Source organism: Lycorma delicatula, chromosome 4, assembly GCF_047948215.1.
Source record: "Lycorma delicatula isolate Av1 chromosome 4, ASM4794821v1, whole genome shotgun sequence".
NCBI lineage: Eukaryota > Metazoa > Arthropoda > Insecta > Hemiptera > Fulgoridae > Lycorma > Lycorma delicatula.
In genome coordinates this window covers 27,693,805-27,717,918 of record NC_134458.1, presented here as the reverse complement: position 1 = coordinate 27,717,918, position 24,114 = coordinate 27,693,805, and the positions used below count along the sequence as shown (strand labels likewise).

Genomic DNA, 24,114 nt, shown 5'->3' with positions numbered 1-24,114 from the left:
CTAAGCAAGGAAAGGCAGAGGCTCAAGGAGACAAAGCCTTATTTTAGCAGTCACTACTATTGGTAGTGACTGCTAAAATTGTTTTAGAGAAAAGTTTTAAAAAACTGATCTGAAAAGTAAAATTTTACTCTACTTTAATACCAACAAAAAACATTTAATTATATATAATTTGTACATAATAAAAAGAATATAAAAATATACTAACCGAAAGCCATCAAATCTGTACTCCTCAACATACCAACGTAAATTTGAAAGTAGAAATCTTAAAACTTCATATCTGAAACCAAAATACATTAAATGAACCAATATCTTATCATCTATGGTATAAATTTAAGATACCTAAGTCACACAACTGAAGATAATACATTTTTTAACTTTTTATTATTATTCATAATCTTTATGATTATGACACATATTAAAGAAAAAACAAAAAAAAAAATCATCTGAAAATTACAGTCACCTGAAAGTTCCAATGGAATGCATTTGCATTCACTAATTTTCCTTTTATAAGAAAAAATGTACAGGCCTGTTGCAGCATCAGCCAAGACATTCTGTTGGCATATATTGAGATTGGCATGTTTTTCATTTAGATATGAAACAAAATTTTTATTTATTACATAAAAACAAAATAGCTTCTTACTTTTTTTTATATAAATTAATCATTGTTTCATACTCTTATTAGAATTTTATTTATAGTTTACAGCTTTCTACCTACTAAGATAAATACACTTTATTTATTATGCTTTTGTGATAAACAGCAGTCATAAACTTGAAGACCAATCTGAATCCAAAAAATGCCATCAACAATTTTATACAAAACCTAAACCATAACAAATCCTTCAAAAACAATCATGATTTAATTCCATTACTTTGATAAAAAGTTAAAATAGCAAAAAATATTGATTAGGATACTAAGACCAACATTTTTTAAAGTCACACTTCTATCTGACCAACGTCTAGAAGCAAATTATTATTATTACTCATATATAAATTAAGAATTAACAGATGTTCCCAGTCACTTGACATTCTTATCACTGAAGAGTAGATGGTGATGTTGGTAATGACGATGATGATGACAAAAATAATAATAATAACGTCCCGGACAAAGTCCAACACCTACACACACGTCTGAGGCATGCAATGACATGGTCCTTCGGTACTTTCACTTATGTCAACCAACAGGGCAATGGTCTTCTTGCTCCCTGTGGAGTACAAGATTGGCAGTCCCAAGCTGTCCAAGCTGTTTTGATTGCGCTTCTTGGTTTCACTGTTTGCAGCAGTGGCAGGATGCATAACCATGATCTGGTTCTACCAACTGGAAGGAGTGGTTATCCTTCTACTCGGCTGCTGTGACCTTGCTCTGCTGAAGTCTTGCATCGCCCGGTGTGAGTCGCCCACTTCGTCCCTTGACAGGGATTGTCCCATATAAGGGAATCAGAGCCCTTACTGTTACATGTGAGCCCTGGGATGTTGGTATCGTGGATCAAGGAGTACCTGACTTCCCGGCCCAAATTGGGAGGCAGCTGACTGGGCGAACCCAGGCAGGATCAATGATCCGGGGCATACCCAACCATCTCTCTGCCTGCACCTTGTGATATATCAACTGGTGAATTATAGGTTTATGAAAACTTCTACTTCCACAACTTTCCAGGGTAGGGGTCCATGTAAATACCCTCATATTGAAGAACCTCTCTCTTCGGAAGTGAAGGGGAGTAAATAAGTAGAGTTCAGCAATAAAGAAGAATGCAGAGTTTTGGAAAAGATGGATCAAACCAAGTTTAGACCGAAGAGTGGTGGACTTATTTCTAAATACCTTGTTTCAAGAGAAAGTGATTTTTTTTAGATTAGCCCTTTTGTGATACCTCAAGGCATCAGGAGCACTTGTTAAGCAGCAGGAGGATTTGTTAAGGAAAAAAAGACTATGACAGGATTATTTGTTGAGACCGTCAACTACCTACAGTTGTCACTGCTACTTAAAGCAAAGAAGATGGAACTCATCAACACTGAAATTGTCCCACATGGTACTTTAAATTCTTCCAAGGGTGTTGTGTGCAGAGACCTACTAAACTGTACGGGAGTTCTGTAAACTGTACAGAAGAAATCATTGAAGAGCTTCACTCACATGGAGTTGTTGCATGTCAAAGATTGAACACACAATGCAATGGAGAAGTTGTACCCTCTGCGCTGCAAGTACTGACGTTCAGCCGACCCAAGCGTCCAGAAAAGATAAAAGCTGGATTTCAATGACTTGATGTTTATCCATTCATCCCAATTCCATTGCTGTGTTTTGGGAGCCACAAATTTGGAGACACAACAGCACCATGTACAAGGAGACAAATTTGTGTGTGTGATGAGCCATTGAGCCTCAATGACCCATGCAGGGATCCACCTGTGTATGTCAATTGTCATGGACACCACTCAGCAAGATCGCATAACTGTCCAGTTTATAAACAAGAAGTAGCTATCCCAGAACTGAAGACCGTACAGAAGGCCAGTTGCTATGATGCAAAGAAAACTGTGACTAGTACATCACTGAAGACTGCATCCTGTGCTCAGGTTGCTGCTGCAGCTTCCTTTAAAACAGGAGACATGATATCTGAACTGGCACCAGCATTATTCAAGATGGTCGAACGCATCATTAATGAGAATTAAAAAATGAAACCAGTTAAAGAAATTAGTCATAAACTACTCCAGAAGGTAGTGGATATTACTAAAACAAAGACTTCTTCTCCACAAAGGATTGGGCCTTTGACCAGTTCTAACGGGAACCCAAATGAAGCAAACATTCAGAGAAAATCTGAGTCAAATACAACGCAAATCCAAGTTCATATGAAGAAAAGTCCCCATACAGGAATCTGAGAAGCCAGAAGTAAAAATGTTAGAAGAAAAAGATTTTGAAAGATGGTGGCTCCAAAAGCACGAAGGCCTTTAAACAAGAGGGTGAGCACTTCAGCACCCCACACACTCTAATGGGAATTGCATCGAGTTTCTACACAATTGCACTGCTGATCGCTCCATTGAAGCTGGTATCATCTGATACCAGCTGCAGGAGATCCTCCGAGATTTATTGCAGAGGATCAGATGAATCCATCTACCCTGGATGGTGGTAAACCTAGGCGATAGAACTTAAGAGGACGTAAGTTCTAATGTGGTTTTGATAAATTATATTGACTGTTTTAATTTATTTTGATTATTTTTTTGGGGGATTTTGACAGAAATGGTTTGTGTATTTAGTGTTTTAACAAGTTTTAAAGCGTTTTATAACTAGTTTAATGTGTTTGTTTTAATCGTTTTCAAGGGGCAAGGGTCTTTTACGTCATTGGCATACTGTATTTCTTTAGTGATTTTAATATCCTGTAAAAAGTCTTTATTAGATGATCTGTATTGACACGACGACTCTTCTGACTAAGTTGCAAGTGCTTTTATCGAGATGGGAAAGAAATTTATTTTCCTTTTTTTTTGGGGGGCTAATGACCAAATTAGTTGATGCCCATAAAACCTAAAGGAAAAAAATAATGTCCTGGACAAACCCAACATCACATCCATGCAATAACATCTACACACACACCTGGGGCGGGCAACAACATAGGTACTTTGGTACTTTTGCTTGTCAGCCAATGGGGCAATGGTTTTACTCAGGAGCTCCCTGTGGAGTAGTACAGAATTGGTAGTCCCAATCTGGTTGTGGTTGTGCTTCTTGGTTTTGCTGTTTGCAGTGGTGGCAGGAGGCAAGGCCATGATCTGTTTTGTCAACACTGGTTGGAGTGTGAATGGGGAGAGCTCATCCCTCTTTTCAGTTGTGGAGTCAGATTGAGGGTGGGTTGCTGTAAGCATAGCTCTGCTGAAGCCTTGCACTGCTCAGCATGAGTCAGTCAGTTTGGCCCTTGGCAAGAATTGTCCTGTGAGGATAATGAAGCCCTTACTGCTACGTGCAAGCCCTGAGGATGTCAGTATCATGGGTCAGGCATGATAACCCAGCCTAGGTTAAAATTGTGTGTGAGGTGGCTAACCGGGAGAACCCAGGAAGGATCTTTGATCTGGGACATGCCCAATCGTCTCTCTGCCCGCACCTTATGACATATTGACTAATAATACTATAGATTATGGAAACATGTCTTCTGTGGCAGAGGGTCAACGTAGAAACCCTTGTCTAGGAGAACCTTTGTCTTTAGAACGAAGATAAGGAAGAGCGTCGAGTTCAGTGAGCCAGAGAAGAACATCCTAACTAAGTTTCAACCTAAGAGCTTTCGACCAATTCCAAAGTATCAGGTGATAGAGAAGAAAGAAGGGGATTTTGCTAAAGTTAGTCCTTTTGTGATTACTCGTGGAATCAGGTCAGCAGCAGGAAGACCTGTAAAAGAGACAAGGAAGACTGCTATGGGCTACAGTCATCACAGTAATTGAAAGCTATGAAAATAGGACTCATCAATGTTTAGGTTGTATTACACAGTATACTAAATACCTCCAAGGGATTTGTGTGCAAGGACCTTATAAACTGCACCAAAGAAGAGATCGTCAAGGAGGTTCAGGAACAAGGAGTTGTTGCATGTCATTGTTGAAACACCCGATGTAACGTAGAAGTTGTACTATCCACATCACGTTTTAACATTTAACAAACCTAAGTGCCCTGCGGAAATTAAGGCTGGCTTTCAAAGATTGGATGTCTATCCTTTCATCCTGACTCCACTTCAATGTTTTGGATGCCAGAAATTTAGGCATACCAAGGTGTGATGCACTGGGGAAACAGATCTGTCCATGTAGTGATCCATTACATCTGGATGACCCCTGCAAGGATCCACCAGTTTGTGTTAACTGCCCTGGACATCATTCTGCTAGATCATGAAATTGTCCAATCTATAAGGAGGAAGTAGCAATACAGAAAGTTAAGACAACTCAAAAGGTCAGCTACTTCGAAGCCAGAAAAATTGTGCTCAGCAGATCACAAAAGCTTAAGTCTTATGATCAGGATGCTGCGACTCCTGCAGCTTCTTTCAAACCAAAGGACGTAATTTCTAAACTGGCACCAGCTTTGGCAAGTATGGTCAAACATAACATCGATCACAAATTAAAGAATTGACCATCAAGACAAAATAACCCAAAACCAACACTGAAGAAAGCAGATGTTTCTCAAGAACTCTGTAAAACCCAAGAATGAGCCTACAATCATAGTCAAGTGAAGCAAAATGAAGCCAAAACCAAAAGCCTGAGCCAACTACTTCTAAAGTAAAAGTCCAATCAAAAAATCCCCATTCAGGGAACTGTAAAACTGGAGATAAAGCTGTTAGAAAAAAAAGATTTAGATCGAACAAAAATGGAGCCCCAAAAGGCATGGAGCCCTATAAAGGAAAGAACCAGGATTTCAGCTACCCCCATGCTTTAGCACGAAGTGCATCAACTCTTGACTCTGATGCATTACTGACTCCACCATCAGAGCCAATATCATCTGATGCCGGTAGCAAGGAATCCTCCATGGTTAATTGCAGAGGATCAGATTATTCCATCCCGAGGCTCAGATACCTTGGTATTCGACATCAAGGCCTTTAGGAAGATGGAAAAGAAAAGCAAAAAAGGATGGCCTAAGGGAAATCCTAGGCAACAGCATTAAAGAATGAGATAGTTTCTGTGCTTGTATAAATTTTATAATGAAAATAGGATTTTTTAATATTCGTGTGATATTGTAGCAGCATTTGAAAGTTTGACTTTCATTGAAAATAGTTTGCATTTTAAGTGTTTTTGAAGTGATTAAGTCTGTAAGTTTTAAGCGATTTTAAGGGACAAAGATCCTTTACACCGTTGCCATATTGCCATTTTCTTTTGGGGTTTTAATCCCATGACATGTCTATGTATTAGATGATCTGTATTGACAAGACTAGTTTACCGACTAAATTACTAGTGTTTTGTCACAGATGAGAGAAATATTCTCTTTATTTTTTTTTGACATAGAAAGGGGTTAATTACCAAAGTAGTCGATGCCCCTAAAACTTCAAAAAGAAAAATTATAATAATAATAATAATAATAATAATAATACAAATCCCATTACAATATAAGCAAAAAATGAATTTTATAAACATATACACATCATTTTGAAATCATACAACTAAATAAATATTGTAAATTTAAAAATTTCATTAACATTACACTCCAGGAATTCTTTTAGAGTAAAGAGGAGTTTCTATTAGCCATCATTCAACTTTTTTTTTAAACAAAGGAAATTTTCTTAACACTTAATAGAAGCGTACTGAATAAGCATTCTACACTAATACATCAATGTTTACTAGTTAACTGCAACCTAGATGTAAGAAGTGCAACAGTCTGCCTATTTTTAGTTTTATATCCATATCAGATCTTTGCCTGAAGAAAATTACAAATCTGAAATGTACATGAACTCATAGCATATAGAATGAAAAGTACGAAGCATAAATAATCCCAACATACTTCCTCTCTGACAGCAGAGTAGTTTAAAAAATCAAATATTCAGTGTGAAAATTCAAACTTTAGTAGTCAGTAACAATGTCTGTAGAAATTTATATCACTGTATGTAACAGTTAATTATCACTTATTTGTTAAATATTGGCAACAATTTTTTAATTGTCTGAATTCATTTCTGATAAAAGTGCATAATCTGAAAGAATTGCATGGTGTACTCAAGCTGAACAAAACAAAGAATGAAGATGGAGATACCTATTCGAGAGAGAATCTAGTTGATATCTCCTGAAGTCAGTCACAATTATTTATGAACAAACTCACATACAAGTGCATGTCATTAGCAGCAGTTAGAAGGTTACATCTGCTTCCATCTACCTAAAACACACACACACACATTTGGAGCTGTACTCTCATCTGGCTTCTATATGCTGACTGCACTCAGTGAAATTCAATATTTTAAATTTATTAAATAGTTACATACATAAAATAAAAGAAAAAATTACTCAGAGTAATTGAAGAGCCTACTATCCCATAAAGAATGTTCACCACGTGCACCATCATGGAAGAAACAACTGTTTGTACCATCAAACTGATTAAGTCCATCTAGAACATTCTTTGAGGCGTGTGAATGAACAACATCAAGTAAAACAAACAATCCGTTCTGATGAGCAACATCGATTAACTCTTTTAATTCATCAGGAGTACCATAACGACTATAAAAAAAATTAACAATAAATAAATAACACCATTTCATATGTAAGATAAAGATTATAATTAACATGTCTTAAAATACCATAGATTAATTTATTAGAACTACTGTAATTGCTGATAATTCCCTGCCTCAGTTTGCTCCTTCCTAGGAAGAAACAGATAGAATTCATCTTGTTGGTTATTCCAGACTTCCCAGAATGCCTAAGTCAATGTAGAGGTTGTAGACATCTACATCTTAGGTAATATTATCATAGAACCTCAATCCACAGAACCCAATTTCCAAGTAGCATTATAATAGTACCAACTTCCAAAATCAAGTATAATAAAATTAAAACAATAACAAAAAATATATAAAAAATATTTAATTATGTTTATAATAACATATTTTTTATTAGTACACGTTGTACTTAAAAAGGGTTAAGAACTGCTTTTGAGAATTTTAGGAGCTTTCTTTATAGTATTTTTAAAAAAAGAATGTTTTTTTAAAACTTTTCTGGTAAAGGTGTCTTTTATAAGAATAGAGGAAAGCAAATTATTAGCTCACATTTTTCAATATTTCCACTTAAATTTGTGACTTCAAAAATCTTAAAAGGCAGAAATTAAATATCTCCTGAACCTCTTGGGCTATGAACCAAAGATAAAAAGCTAATGATTACAAAATAAACTAAATGCCTCAATATTAACCCTTTCAGTAATGTGTGATATACATAACTACTCATAAAATGCTATGAAATTTACCTCGATTGTATGTACAAAGTGGTAGGCTAGTATTTAATTTTTGACTATTTGTAGTACTTCAGAAAAAATTTCATGACATTTTTATTTTTTAACCAATTTCATGATTTGTTTTTTTTTCTGTTTCGTTTAAACTAAGTGTTCTTTAAAGTCAGAAAACCAAAAATATTATACTACAAATATGTAAAACAATACAAATTTTTTTTTTTTTTGTCTTCAGTCATTTGACTGGTTTGATGCAGCTCTCCAAGATTCCCTATCTAGTGCTAGTCGTTTCATTTCAGTATACCCTCTACATCCTACATCCCTAACAATTTGTTTTACATATTCCAAACGTGGCCTGCCTACACAATTTTTCCCTTCTACCTGTCCTTCCAAAATTAAAGCGACTATTCCAGGATGCCTTAGTATGTGGCCTATAAGTCTGTCTCTTCTTTTAACTATATTTTTCAAAATGCTTCTTTCTTCATCTATTTGCCGCAATACCTCTTCATTTGTCACTTTATCCACCCATCTGATTTTTAACATTCTCCTATAGCACCACATTTCAAAAGCTTCTAACCTTTTCTTCTCAGATACTCCGATTGTCCAAGTTTCACTTCCATATAAAGCGACACTCCAAACATACACTTTCAAAAATCTTTTCCTGACATTTAAATTAATTTTTGATGTAAACAACTTATATTTCTTACTGAAGGCTCGTTTAGCTTGTGCTATTCGGCATTTTATATCGCTCCTGCTTCGTCCATCTTTAGTAATTCTACTTCCCAAATAACAAAATTCTTCTACCTGCATAATCTTTTCTCCTCCTATTTTCACATTCAGTGGTCCATCTTTGTTATTTCTACTACATTTCATTACTTTTGTTTTGTTCTTGTTTATTTTCATGCGATAGTTCTTGCGTAGGACTTCATCTATGCCGTTCATTGTTTCTTCTAAATCCTTTTTATTCTCGGCTAGAATTACTATATCATCAGCAAATCGTAGCATCTTTATCTTTTCACCTTGTACTGTTACTCCGAATCTAAATTGTTCTTTAACATCATTAACTGCTAGTTCCATGTAAAGATTAAAAAGTAACGGAGATAGAGAACATCCTTGTCGGACTCCCTTTCTTATTATGGCTTCTTTCTTATGTTCTTCAATTGCTACTGTTGCTGTTTGGTTCCTGTACATGTTAGCAATTGTTCTTCTATCTCTGTATTTGAACCCTAATTTTTTTAAAATGCTGAACATTTTATTCCAGTCTACGTTATCGAATGCCTTTTCTAGGTCTATAAACGCCAAGTATGTTGGTTTGTTTTTCTTTAATCTTCCTTCTACTATTAATCTGAGGCCTAAAATTGCTTCCCTTGTCCCTATACTTTTCCTGAAACCAAATTGGTCTTCTCCTAACACTTCCTCCACTCTCCTCTCAATTCTTCTGTATAGAATTCTAGTTAAGATTTTTGATGCATGACTAGTTAAACTAATTGTTCTGTATTCTTCACATTTATCTGCCCCTGATTTCTTTGGTATCATTACTATAACACTTTTTTTGAAGTCTGACGGAAATTCCCCTTTTTCATAAATATTATACACCAGTTTGTATAATCTATCAATCGCCTCCTCCCCTGCACTGCGCAGTAATTCTACAGGTATTCCGTCTATTCCAGGAGCCTTTCTGCCATTTAAATCTTTTAATGCTCTCTTAAATTCAGATCTCAGTATTGTTTCTCCCATTTCATCCTCCTCAACTTCCTCTTCTTCCTCCATAAAACCATTTTCTAATTCATTTCCTCCGTATAACTCTTCAATATATTCCACCCATCTATCGACTTTACCTTTCGTATTATATATAGGTGTACCATCTTTGTTTAACACATTATTAGATTTTAATTTATGTACCCCAAAATTTTCCTTAACTTTCCTGTATGCTCCGTCTATTTTACCAATGTTCATTTCTCTTTCCACTTCTGAACAGTTTTCTTTAATCCACTCTTCTTTCGCCAGTTTGCACTTCCTGTTTATAGCATTTCTTAATTGCCGATAGTTCCTTTTACTTTCTTCATCACTAGCATTCTTATATTTTCTACGTTCATCCATCAGCTGCAATATATCGTCTGAAACCCAAGGTTTTCTACCAGTTCTCTTTATTCCGCCTAAGTTCGCTTCTGCTGATTTAAGAATTTCCTTTTTAACATTCTCCCATTCTTCTTCTACATTTTCTATCTTATCTTTTTTACTCAGACCTCTAGCGATGTCCTCCTCAAAAATCTTCTTTACCTCCTCTTCCTCAAGCTTCTCTAAATTCCACCAATTCATCTGACACCTTTTCTTCAGGTTTTTAAACCCCAATCTACATTTCATTATCACCAAATTATGGTCGCTATCAATGTCTGCTCCAGGGTAAGTTTTGCAGTCCACGAGTTGATTTCTAAATCTTTGCTTAACCATGATATAATCTATCTGATACCTTGCAGTATCGCCTGGCTTTTTCCAAGTGTATATTCTTCTATTATGATTTTTAAATTGGGTGTTGGCAATTACTAAATTATACTTCGTGCAAAACTCTATAAGTCGGTCCCCTCTTTCATTCCTTTTGCCCAGCCCGTATTCACCCACTATATTTCCTTCCTTGCCTTTTCCAATGCTTGCATTCCAATCTCCAACTATTATTAAATTTTCATCTCCTTTTACGTGTTTAATTGCTTCATCAATCTCTTCGTATACACATTCTACCTCATCATCATCATGGGCGCTTGTAGGCATATAGACGTTAACAATCGTTGTCGGTTTAGGTTTTGAATTTATCCTTATTACAATGACTCTATCGCTATGCGTCTTGAAATACTCCACTCTCCTCCCTATTTTCTTGTTCATCACGAAACCTACTCCTGCCTGCCCATTATTTGACGCTGAGTTAATTACTCTAAAGTCACCCGACCAAAAGTCGCCTTCCTCTTCCCACCGAACCTCACTAATTCCTACTATATCCACGTTTACCCTATCCATTTCCCTTTTTAAATTCTCTAGCCTACCAACCTTTTTTAAGCTTCTAACATTCCACGCTCAGACACGTAGAATGTTATTTTTTACTTTTCTGGTGACCCCTTCCTTAGTAGTCCCCACCCGGAGATCCGAACGGGGGACTATTTTACCTCCGGAATATTTTACCAAGGAAGGCGCCTCCATTATTGCTTTTGAAAATGCAGAGCCACATTTTCTTGGAAAAAAAAAAACAGCTGTAGTTTTCCATTGCTTTCAGCTGCGCAGTACTCAGAGGACTGAGTGATGTTGATACGGCCGTTTAAGTCATCCTGACTCACGCCCCTAACAACTACTGAAAGAGCTGCTGCCCTCTTTCAGGAATCATTCCTTAGTCTGGCTCTCAAATTTTTATGACCTGAATTTTTTTCAAAAATTTTCCAGTTTGAAGCGATTTGAAATTAGAAAAATATGTAACTTGTAGCATTTATTATTACATTGAAATTCACAATAGTTTTATACAAGTTTTATTTAAGTCAATACGTTGGAAAAAAATTTCACAAAGATTTTATAAAATAAGCCATTTCACTATTTCTATGTAATCACACAGTGTATATGTAGCTTGCTAAATAAAGCTGATTTAAAATATTTAGTGTCAGTCAATAAAGTTAATAACAAAAAAAGAAACAAATTAAATTTCAGTTATACAAAATACTGAAATAAAATTTTAAAAAAACTTGAAAATTCAATGTTACATGATCCAACAATGGTGAAGAAGATAACACTTCATATGCAAACCTCTTTTGCACTTTGTACAGATACATGTGCATGGACTTTTTCCTTTTCCCACCAGCTTTGATGCTAGCTGTACTGCAAATACAGCAATTTTTCTCTCTTCCTTCAGGAATGTTTTCAAAACTTTTTCTTGAATCTGCATCACCACTTGCACAAAGCTGTTGCTGTTGGTTGGCACAAGGAGAAACACCCAAATTTGGTCCACCTACCCTGAACTGTGGCCATTCTTTTCATAAATCCTCTTGAACAGATACAGTAAAATCTAGGCGTGAAAGTAGTTTGGCATCATTCATTTTTATTGTTGTATTTAGACAGTATATAAGAGTTTAATATCATTCAGCCAAAAATACTAAACATAGCCTTCTTCCAGTACTTGATTGTTTTCCTGTCATTGAAATGACATCCTGTGGTCTAGGTAAGTTTTTTGTATCAATCATATGAAAAAATGTTAAAATATCTTGGAATTTGTCACAATTAAACATCCATCCAAACCAAGTATATAATGACTGTCATATTTCTAACAATAACAGCACATTGCAGACTTTCTGTTGATCCCCATGTTCATTAAAACTAAAATAAATGCTTGAATTTCAAGCAGGGTAACTGGTTTCTACTTTTTGAACTACTACTTTCTTTTAAAAGGTGCACATTTTCATTAATAGAGTTTTCAGTATATTTATATATTTGACAAAAGTTTCCAATAGAGCAGTAGTAAAAAATAACAGGTTTTGAGTTTGAGGGGGGGAGAGGGCAATGTTTAATTCCTAGGAGTTTGTTAAAATGAAAATTATGTTTGATACTGCACCATTATCTTCGTTTACTTCTGCCCATCTAGTTTCATCTTCTGATTCATTGGATGAATCGTTACCGATTAGCTGCTGTTTACGTGGCCAACCCTTAAATCTATGTGGTACTGGAGGGCTTAATGAAATATTTTCATCATAGTCAGAATCATAATTAATAATCTTTGTCTGAAATTACCTGATGTTAAATGTTAATTGATGTCTGCTTCAGGATTATTGTCAGTATCGCTTACATAATCACTTGGATTGTCACAACTACTATCAACACCTGACAAAAAATTATCACTAATATAATCCTCTTCCAACTCTCTTCTAACAGTGTTTTTACTTAAAAGTGACCTGCTTCTCTTCATTGTCAATTTTACAATGCAAAATAATGAATAAACAGCAAAAATCAACACAAAAATGAATCTCAATAACCTCAAAAAATTCACCTGGTCCAGAAAACCGAACATTAGCACTGAAAGAGTTAATTTATATTTTTGCTAAAGAAAACTGCACATATGCGATAACATCAATTGTTGAACTAAGTTACAATAACCTAGATTCAGAAAGAACAAATTTTATTTATTTTTGTAAAGCAGTTTCCAGAAAATTCAAATAAGATATAATTAAACAAAACCTTAAAACTAGCATGTAAGAACACCAAAACATAATTATGTGGCTGCTAGTGCTATATAATAATCTTTTCAACTAACTGCAACAATTTCAACCTTTTTTGAAAATTTGGCAACTATAAACCTGTTAATTTTTAGATTTTATCTATATTTTAACATTTCTAATAAATGTAATTGTTTAATCAGGCAACAGTAAATTAAATAATTTAGTTAGTAATAAATGATGATAATTATGTCAATAAAGTTCTTGGTAGTAAGAGAACCAGGCTACCTGACATTAATTAGGCTCACGTTTGAACATGATAACGTATACCGAGTGAATGCTACATAGAAACTTTCATAATGCTCAGATGAACTGTTGAAGAATTACTGCTCAAACAGTTGGACAGATACTCATGCCAACGCTAAAGTCTACTCACTTGAGTACATAGAAAGAGTGTTCTATGTTAATTTTCTATATCATGTAAAATTTATCACATAAAAATCAATAAATTGTAATTATTAGCAATAACTTGCCTAGAAGCAGCATAGAAACTTGTGACCTGGTAACCAAAACTGGCATAATAAGCATGTTCCATAATTGCCATCAATTGTATCGCATTATAACCTGAAAGATTAAAAAACAAAAGTAAGAATTAAATAACTGAAAACATTCAAGACGAAAAAGTTCTTAAATTAACTTTTCAATTTGGCAGGCTTTTTCCTAAAACAATCACCAATGATTTTTTTTAATGGTCAGTTATATCATCAAGAATTACAATGAAGTTTGTGAAGTATGCCTCCTATCTCACATAATCAAAAAATATTATTAGAAAAACAAATGCAGAACTATCAAGAAGAGAAAATGGGAATAATTACTAATTCAGAGAAATTAATATTTTTCTCACATAAACTCTATTGAATATAACAATTCAGAAATAATTCCAAAAATGAACACTAGAAAACTACAAAGAAACAGAAAAATCTACCAAAGATAAAATTAGTTTATAACAATTGTAATATTATGATTCAGAAGTAATTAGTAAAACATAAAGAAAATTAAAAACTATATTGCATTTAATTAATATAAATGTTAAAACATTTAAAATAAACAGAACAGACAAAACTATTTTGTGTAATTCTCAAAATTATACTGAACCTTAAAAAAATTCAAAATTTTGTAGTAAAAAATAATGACAGAAACTAAACACTGACCACTATAATGTACTACAGAGCCTTAGTAAAAACCTAAAATAACAGACAAGAAATTTGATTCAAATGGTGGTAACACCATTATTTGAACCAGAAACAATATCTGTTCACCATACATATGATCTGGCACACAGGCTAGAATAGTCAACCAGATCTGTGATTCTGCAAGAATGTATTAATTTTAAAAAGTGTGTAATTCTCCTAGATATAAGATTGTGGTATATAGCCCATTTTTAATCAGAAGAAAGGCTGCAACAAGTCCAGTCTTACAGTTGTTTGTCCCTATAATCTCAAAATGAAGAGTCCATGAGAATAGTATTAATGTGATCTCAATAAAAATATTAATGTATACATATGTGATTAAGATATTATGTTTTAACTAAAACAAGTTATTGTCAGATTAAGAGAAATTAACACATTTTAAAAATTTGACCACACAAACAGTAAAACTGTTGTTTTTGTTCTTAATAACCTTCAGAACCACCACCAACACAATATAAATAAATTTAAACATAATGTTCTTATTTTAGAAACTCACCTTGCTTTACTATTCTTGGAATTACATGTTGTGCAAATTCTTTATACTGTCCAACTCTACATTCTGCGGTAGCAATTCCAACATGACATTCATATATACGAAGACTTTCTGGTTTCTTTGGTTTCTTGACTCTCTGATGGTATTTCTGACAACAAAGTTAAAGAGTATAAAGTATATTCCATTAAATTTGCACAAGGAACAAAATGTAAATATGTATGTATGTTAATCATAATCAGACCTCACATCACTCTTGAAAACAGCATAGCTGTTCTTACAAAAACAAATACCAAGTCAGGTTAACTAAAGAAAGTGAAGGATGAAGTAGTTTCCCATTGCTTTCTTCAATTAGCCAAACATACTGTCAAATATCAGTATGCCAAGTCTAAAGAAATAGAGATGTTTAGCTGTAAAAGTGAAACAATCATTAAGTTTATAAGAGTATACTGATTACTTGGTAGAATGTACCAAAGTTTCTGGGTAGAATATAATATATTCTTAATGTTCAAAAATGTAAGCTGTGTAATATGTCTTTACTATTCAGTAATGTGTTATTCAACAGATATCTTTTTTTCTCCCACCTTCCTGGAATCACTCTACAGAGCACAGTGTTGGAAAGGGGAGAGTAATACCGTCAGGTGCCAGTATGCGAAGTGCCCGTGGCCTCACTGTGCCAGGACGACCCCCACATGCTTGGGGAACCCTCTAGACGCTCAGTCACGGGCCTGTCCAGCCTGGCATCCTCCAGCATCTTATTCCTTGGCAGGACTCTTCACAGGCATATAACTTGTCTAATACCTTCTTGACAAAGTTTTCTATTACCCTCCATTCACTGGTTCCCTTTAACATGATGCTCTGCATATCCTCGGGACAGAACATTCTTCCAGGCCCAAAGCATCCAGCATCTCCTCACACTCACCTCCAAACTGAAGGCAGCAAAAATGGACGTGATATGGAAACTTCTCCTTGTCCCAATCAGGGAATAGATCCAAATAATCTAGTCCAAATCTGTGAAGGTATGACCTGTAATCTCCATGGCTCGCCAAGAACCGTGTTAAACTGTATCCCAGCGAGCCATGTGATTTCCTGTACCCGCTTCTGATGTCGCCAATAAGGCGATGGGTCCAGCAACCCTTTGTCCCATGGTCCCAGCGCACCTGCCAGACCTCAAGTAGCTCCTCTTTAATCTGCGATAGACATTTTTGTGCCCATGCGGCAAAGGTCACTGTTCACAGAGCCTCCTCCTTTGCTGTGTGATTAGATCTACTGGCATGACCCTCGCCAGCCTCCATTGTGATAGTCCGCCATGCTGCTATAATTCTCAAGCAGCATTTTCTATGCACCGCCTCAAGCTTCCCCTTATATTTTGTCATGTTGGCTCTGTAAAGCAAGGTGGAATATGTGACTCCAGCCAGTGATCTCCTGCAATACTAAGTCAGTTCTCCAGTGTTTGGTAGGAGGGCAGTAATTAATCTCATCATCCTATCTGAGTTCTATGGCGGTTTCTATGGCATGAATGCCAAATTTCATTTTGGAATTTATCCATATTTCTAAATGTTTTACTGCTGGCCTTGAATTGATCCTTCTATTCTCCAACGTTACTTTCAGTTTCTGTCTCCTCCTTGCCATGGAGATTGCAACCACTTCAGTCTTGTCTGAAACTAGTGACAACCCCGCCCCCATCATCCATGTATTTATCAACACGTATGCTTCACTTATTTTCTCAGTGGCATCTCACCGAGTGGTAGCTTCTACTACCAGGGTGAGGTTATCCACATATCCTACCATGGTCACTCTCTGCGGAAGTGGGACCCAGAATACCTCATTATATGTCAGGTTCCAAAAGGTCGACCCAAGGACAGACCCCTGGGGCACACCCCTGCGCAGGCTTCGTCAACCAATCCCCCCTGCACTCGATCCTGTGTGCCACAAGGTAAGATCAGATGATGCGCCGTAAGTACTTGGGTACCCTGTGATCTTCCAGTGCCTGCATTATGGCGATGTGAGAAATCCAGTTAAATGCATTTCTCAGATCTCAAGTAATGAGAGTGCAAATACTCTGCACCGACTGCCTCTCATGATTCTCCCGGTAACCTTGAGCACAGCTGCCACAACGTCAAGGGCGGACCTTCCCCTGCAAAAGCAGTACTGGCTTGCAGAGCCCACCCCCCTCCACCACTGTCGTGGATATTCTATGCTGAAGCATGCGCTCCAGCACCTTGGCCATTCTGTCTACCATAGCCAGTGGCTGGTAAAAGGAAGGGAGCGCGCTGGTCCCTTCCCAATTTTGGCATAAGTACCAGCGGCTGGTGCTTCCATTTCTCAGGAAAGATGCACTCCTGAAAGCACACATTATACACCTCCAGGAAGGCCTCCGGTAGTGCCTGAACAACAGCCACCTTGACAACCAGTCTGGGCCCAGCATCTTAGCCAGAGGCAGACGGGATGTTGCCATTAAACAGACATCTGGAGTAATGCTAACAGAGTTAGTTAATATTAATAAAATTTTTAAGATTCAAAAATCAGCAATTTTTATTGTTTAAAAAAATTAATTAATTACCATTGTTGTGAAATATTTAGGCAAAACAATATATCACATACAGGGTGGAGAAGAAACAATTACACTTTAAAACTTGAAAATGAACACTTTAATTGCAAACAAAATACTAACTAGGTACATCATTATAAGTGATAAGCAATTAGTTTTCAACTCATGTTTTGAAGATAACATCAAGCAACCAAGTGACCACCATTAGTGTTAAGGCACATCATCCATGACTTTCCTCAGCTGATCCACTGAAATTGCATGAATTTTTGCTGAGATGAAATCTTCCAGTTCCTGTAAGGTGTTAGGTTGGTTGATGTAAACCTTCTCTTTCAAATAGCTCCAAAGGAAAAAGTTGCAAGCTGATAAATTAGCCAAATGTAAAGGCCATGCAATGTCTCCGAAACACGAGGTGACATGATAGGGAAACATTTCTTGGATGACTACCATGGAATTTTGTGCTGTGTGAGTGGTAGCACCATGCTATTGAAACCACACCAGGTGTGTGTCAACACGACACCAATAAAATTCATTATGGAGAAATGTTCACAAAACAGCACCATATATCGATTGATGTTACTGTAGCAACTGACCCTTACTTAACATTCTCAAAAAAAGTATGCCCCAATCACTCTAAACTATGCACTAACATCACACCATACTGTAACTTGTTCACTGTGCAGTGGATTCTAATGTAATATGTGTGGGTTCTCTGCGACCCAATATCTGAAGTTCTGCTATTTAACATACCCATTTAGTTCAAAAATGTGCTTCATTGAACATTTGCAGGTGATCCAGCAGTTGCAATATTTCTTTGATTAGTTGCAGCAACTGTCTGCAAAATTAACTCTGATGATTCAAATCAAGCGAATGGAGTTGCACTACTCGCATATTATAGGGATGGAACATCAAATCTTCATGTAACATGTGTGCAATAGTTCTACAGATTAAGTATAAGGTGGTTGAATGACCATGAGTGGAACGCTTCTGCCACTCTCTGTAAATTTTCTGGGATTCACAAAGTATAAGGATGACCTGGCCGCTTCTTGTTGATAATGGATGCATTAGACCTGAACTGTCTGACCCAATTCAATATTGTTTAGCATGCAGCAAACTTTTCCATTCCTTTCATAGTCAAAATATTGTCAAAAAACTTGTGTTACAGTAGCAGAAATGTATGTTTACAAATAGCTTCCACTGCAAAGGTGCGATGCTATTCCAACTAATGTTGCATCATGACTGAAGGCTTTAAACTACTTTACTCAGCTATATGTGTTTTCCCCCAACAACTGCATAGGAGTCAGTGTGGTGAGACTTTTACATCTAATTGTTTCTGCTCCACCCAATATTAACATAAAAATAAAATAAACAAAGAAAAACCACTACTTTTTAATATGGTTGGTGACAACCAATTGAACTCTAAGTTCAAATAGAAACAGGGCAATTTATACAATAAGCTAATTTCCAGTGGTGTAAGAATTTATAATTTGTTCCCAGCTGATGTTACAAGTAAATAGAAAGAGTGCTATCAAGCAACAATGATGCTTCCTTTCTTCTAAAATAAGAAAAGATTCACAATTCAACCAGTTTTCTTTTTATGTATGTGTTAATCCTAACTTTTCACCAAATGTACTGATTTCAAGATCCTTTTTTATTTTGTAAATCAAATCCCTGTGATGGGGTACAGTGGACAAGAGGTAACTTTTTCCAAATTATTTAGGCTATTTAGATAAAAGGTTTATCTTCTTTGATGATTTATAAATATTTTTTATCACTTTGTTAACATCACTGCCTAGTACTGGATTGTTATAATACAATCACACACAAGAGGCAGATGTCTCAGGTTACAATATTAAGTATTGTATGTTTGTATTTTATAAGTCTACAAATTTATATAAGTTGTTTGTTATTCTGCACAAGTTTATTTTTATTTAATTTAAAAAAGGATTTTTAAATTTATTTTTGGATTCATAAATTCATATTATTATTATTAATGACATATAGGAAGACGTCATTCTGAAAATCAAAGAATAGTATTTTCATCTAAAAATTAAAGAAAATTGGTTGGAAAACTAAGGTAAAGATATAAGACATATTATTACATTCCAAAACCCTTGGCTCACATCAGTAGAAATCTCTTTGTTATTTCTCTGAATTTCTTTTCTTACATTTATCAAAACGTAAGAAAATCTTAAGACATCATCATTCTTCAATTTGCATTTCCAGCAAACAGCATTTTTAACATGGGTAGCATTTACATTTAGGTTATTCATATTTTAAATAAAAATAAACTAAAAAATGTAAAATGAAATAAACATTTTAAAAAGTAATAAGACACAAAAAAAAAACACATTATGTCACTTACAGAATAAATAATGCTTTTTTATTCTTAAAATTTTTATTTTTTGAACAAGGCACCAAATCAAGTGTTAGTAAGTTACTAGCACCAATTTTTAATTTTTTATTAAACCAAGTTCAATGGCTTAAAAGGTTAACAACTTATAAAAATCAAAATTTAAATTGCTGAAAAATTTACTAGTACTGTTAATCCAAGGCTGCAACGTAGATAAAGATGTTCTGGATTCAATCATTCCAAGCAAATAGTGGTTTATTTATCCAAATTAAAACCAATAGTGACTTAGTAGTTTAAATAAATTATAACACAGAATATTCAACACAAAAATTTAGAAGAGAAAGTTTTAATTAATTTTCAAAAACATATACATGTAGAACAAGTCAAAGCATTCTGTACTACGTGAAGAAAATCTATTTAGGGTACTTTGTGTATTTCAAAAAGACCAATGCAAATTTATGTAATAAAACTTAACTTTCATTAACTTAATTACCAAAAAACCCCAAACATAATTAAGACAATGCATTTAACAACAATACAATGATTAGTTGTAAGTTCATTATTTTTAAATAGTAAATGATGCATGTAAAACAATACATACCTTCTCTGGAGGAGGGTTCCATACTCTTTGTTTATATGTAAAACCTTCTGAACGAGGAGGCTGAACAACATATGTAGCCCATGGTGATAATCTTTCAACCAACTCCCCACTTTGTGTACGAATAACTAACTACACAAAAAAAAAAAAAATTGTAAGGCATACATTTAACACTTTAACAACATATAAGAACTACAATGAATTTACAATTAAAATGTTTAATAAAGTATTTTTGAATTGAATATATTAGTAATAGATTATCAAGCAATTTAAATTTTTAACAATTTTTATTTTTTGGCAAAACCTTGATTTATCATTGTCTGTAACTAAAAATAAAAATGAAACTGCACAATTAAAAAAAGCAGGGTTATGAAGGAGAACCTATATAATCTTACAATGCAAGGTAATGTGATGAGGATCTATAAGGTCCTCATTGTATATAGAAGCATCTAACTGCCAAAACAGCATCAAAACCAGAATTGATCCTTGCAAGCTCTCTAGCTACTTTGGTAAATTCAGCTTCATATCTGGGGCAGACATATAAGACATGGCACACACCATCAATGGCCCTACACTCCACACAAACCTGAATTAATCAAACCAGATCTGACCGACCTACCTCTAAAAGTACCATATCCAGAAAGAAATTGTGTAGTATGCTGATTGGAGGAAATCCACTTAATTACCTGCATACTTCCCACATCAGGAAAAATACCATGGGCATAATGGTTATCCATTAGCAGTAACAGTATATTTAACACTTCATGTTATTCAGTCAATTATGCTGCTTCAACGGCCAAATTCCTCTTGATCCCACAATGACCTGGCACCCATAAGTATGACTTTCAGACTGAGTAATTGGAACTTATGAACAATCTGAATTATTTAAGATAACCCAGTTGGTGATAGACATTTTCAGTGGCCATAACCAGCAGGGCTGCACAAGTCTGCGTACTTGTAATCTACCAATGTTGACATTAACCAACGCCCTTTTGTTTCCAAAGGTTGAAAACCGCTAACAATTAATACATTAATTATCAGTTAGGTGTGAAAAACTCAAACAGCTAAGCATAATGCTAGGTTTTGAATGGACTGCACTTATTTCAATGTGGTATTTCAATGGTCAATGACTGTTTGACCAATAAGTAAATGGTGCTGCTGTAGTCAATTCTGGATAATAGTATTGCCTGATAAAATTGCAATAAGCACTCGGCTACAGACCAAAGAAAGACATACAACATCTAATATCAATAGCAGAATAGTCAGTTCTGTGACACATTTACATCAGTTCAATTTTTTATCAAGGTGGAACTCAGAAACTTCTTAAAGATCATTACTGAGATGTGTTTACCATACAATGACAGTTCAGGTTCAAAGAATAAACTACCTACATAGTAAATAGTGGGAAAGATAATCCAAACACAGATGTCATTTAATAAAAATTAACTTTATTTAGAAAAAAGATCATACCTGTACAAAATCTGGCATCAATTCAACAAGTATCCTACACAATTTATCGATTTCATTATGAAACCATACCGATATTATTGCTTTAATAAAGTCAATTTTTGTGGTACAGTTCATTTTTGAGAGTTGTTTTTTAACTAATGCTCAAAGATTTTCAATTGGCTTTAAGTCTAAGGAGTTTCCTGGCCACAGGAACATTTTAATGTTTCATTCTTCAAAACGTTTTTCCACTTTTTTGACAGTATGGCATGACATCAAATTTTGATGTAACACTCCATTCCCTAGTGGGAATTTGTTTTAAAGTTGTTTCACAACTCTTTCCTTCAGAATCTTGATCTATCCATCACTTTTCAACATACCATCTACTAGAAGTAATGAACAAGGGTCTTCAAATGTGAAACAACTCCAAAACATTTTTTTGGGGGTGTTTAACTGATTGCTGGATATAAGCTGGTGATATATTTTCATCTAACGCTTTTCTAACAAACCATTTGCTCCTGAACATAAAAATGTGATGAATCATACACAAAATTTTTCCAATCTTCTTTGGTCCAGTTAGCATGTGTTTTGGCCCACAAGAGCCTTTTTCTGCACATTGCTGGAATTAAAAGCTGCTTTTTAGCTGGTCGATGAGCTTTCCATCCAGCTGTGATGTCGGTGTTTAGCAGTTGTCACAAACAAATCTGTTCCACTACTCCTGCTAATTCTAAATTGATGTCCACAGCAGAAAATTTTGGATTTTGTTTTTTTTTTTTGGTTCAGCATCATCCAGGAGACCATAATATCAACACCCCGGGGTTGTGCATCACTTCCTAGCATACAGGAACTTACTGAACGGTCCATGGCCCGATAACCACTGGACCATCCAAAAGTCCATCTCCCCATGCTTCTTATCACACCATGTTCTAATACATGGGATTAACTTATATGTCCAGTGACCAGTCGACTCATCGTTTCAACTAATCTGCCAATGATCTAACAGGGCAGTCCTAACCACAGCTCTCTACACTCCTTGATACTGATCTCACCTTTCCTCTGCAAGCAAATTCACTGGAGACATCCTGACTATCACCAGCACTGCCTCAAGCGAGATAGTGCGGTACCCCTGTGCCACTCAGACTGCTAGCCGTCTATACACCCTCTCCATCCTCATTCGGTTTCTCACGACCCCAAGGGTCTTTGACCGTACTGGAGCTGCATACAACATCGCTGAAATGACTGTGGCAGCAACAACCTGCCGCTTGGAGACTTTAGCCTCCCCGACATTTGTCATCAGCGTGCAAAACCACCAAGGTCACCCGTTTGACCTTCCTGACTAATTCCTCCACATGGATAGAGAAACCTCTCCTGGAGCTCGGCCAAACTCCAAGGTATTTGGCTTTCCTCAATAGAGCCACCTCCATACCTTCAAGCTCAACCAAAAATTGAGGGATCTTTCTCCTCCCTGCCATTGGGATCATAACTGTTTTGCAAGCCAAGACTTTCAGTCCCCTGTCCTTCATCCACTGGACGACAAGTTGCAGTGCTTCATTCGCAAGAGTTCGAACCTCTTGGACATTTCTTCCCATCACCACCACTGCAAGGTCATCAGCATAAGTCGTTAACTCAACCCGCGGAGGCAATTTAACAACTAAAAGGCCATTGTAAGCCACATTCCATTACAGGGTGCCCAAGATTGACCCCTGGGGTACCCCTCTTTCCATGTCCACGACGACCTCTCCTCCTTCCTCTGTAGTAATTCTCATCTCCCTACCTGTCAGGTATTCCTGGATCATCCTGACCAAGTAGGGAGGAATCTTCTTGTCAGTCAGACTATCTAAAATAGTATTCCACTTAATGCTATTGAATGCATTTCCAGTGTCGACTAAGATCACTAAAGGTATGTTCCTAGTGAGTCTCGTCCCCTTTGCAGCATTATTGACCATTTCCATAACACTCTTAATTGTGTCAATGGTGGACCATCCCTTCCTGAAGCCATATTGTCTCCAGGATAGCCCAACCCACCGCTCCAACTCCATATCCAGTCTCCTGGCAAGGAGGGCCTGAAACAACTTCCCAATGTAGTAATTAAGGAAACTGGCCTGAAGCCCCTCCTCCTTCAGAACCAGAACCAATCAGGCCGCCTTCCACATTATTGGAATACTCTCCTTACATATGGTCTGATTAAACAGTTCCAACAGTGACATGGGGGACACCTCCACAATCACTTTCAGGGCTTCGACCATGACCCCATCATGGCCCAGACTTTTATGCTGCCTGAGCTTAGTGATGGCATATTCTAACTCTTCCACCATAAACCATGCAATCTCATCAGCAAAACTTTCCTCGCACCTCCAACAGCCATCCTGGGGAAATAATTCACAAAGGGTT

The 24,114-nt window shown here is 35.9% G+C and overlaps 1 protein-coding gene across 1 annotated transcript in view; it reads right to left on the bottom strand.

Annotated features, from left to right (window-relative positions):
* The window catches only part of AGBE (1,4-alpha-glucan-branching enzyme), a 121,255-nt gene that overhangs the window by 48,220 nt on the left and 48,921 nt on the right, over positions 1-24,114 (bottom strand). The window contains exons 4-8 of the mRNA XM_075362585.1: positions 20,281-20,409; positions 14,785-14,929; positions 13,572-13,662; positions 6,931-7,140; positions 206-277 (exon numbers count right to left, since the gene is read on the bottom strand). Coding sequence (XP_075218700.1) covers positions 206-277; positions 6,931-7,140; positions 13,572-13,662; positions 14,785-14,929; positions 20,281-20,409 — 647 coding nt within the window. The remainder of the gene's footprint in view (positions 1-205; positions 278-6,930; positions 7,141-13,571; positions 13,663-14,784; positions 14,930-20,280; positions 20,410-24,114) is intronic.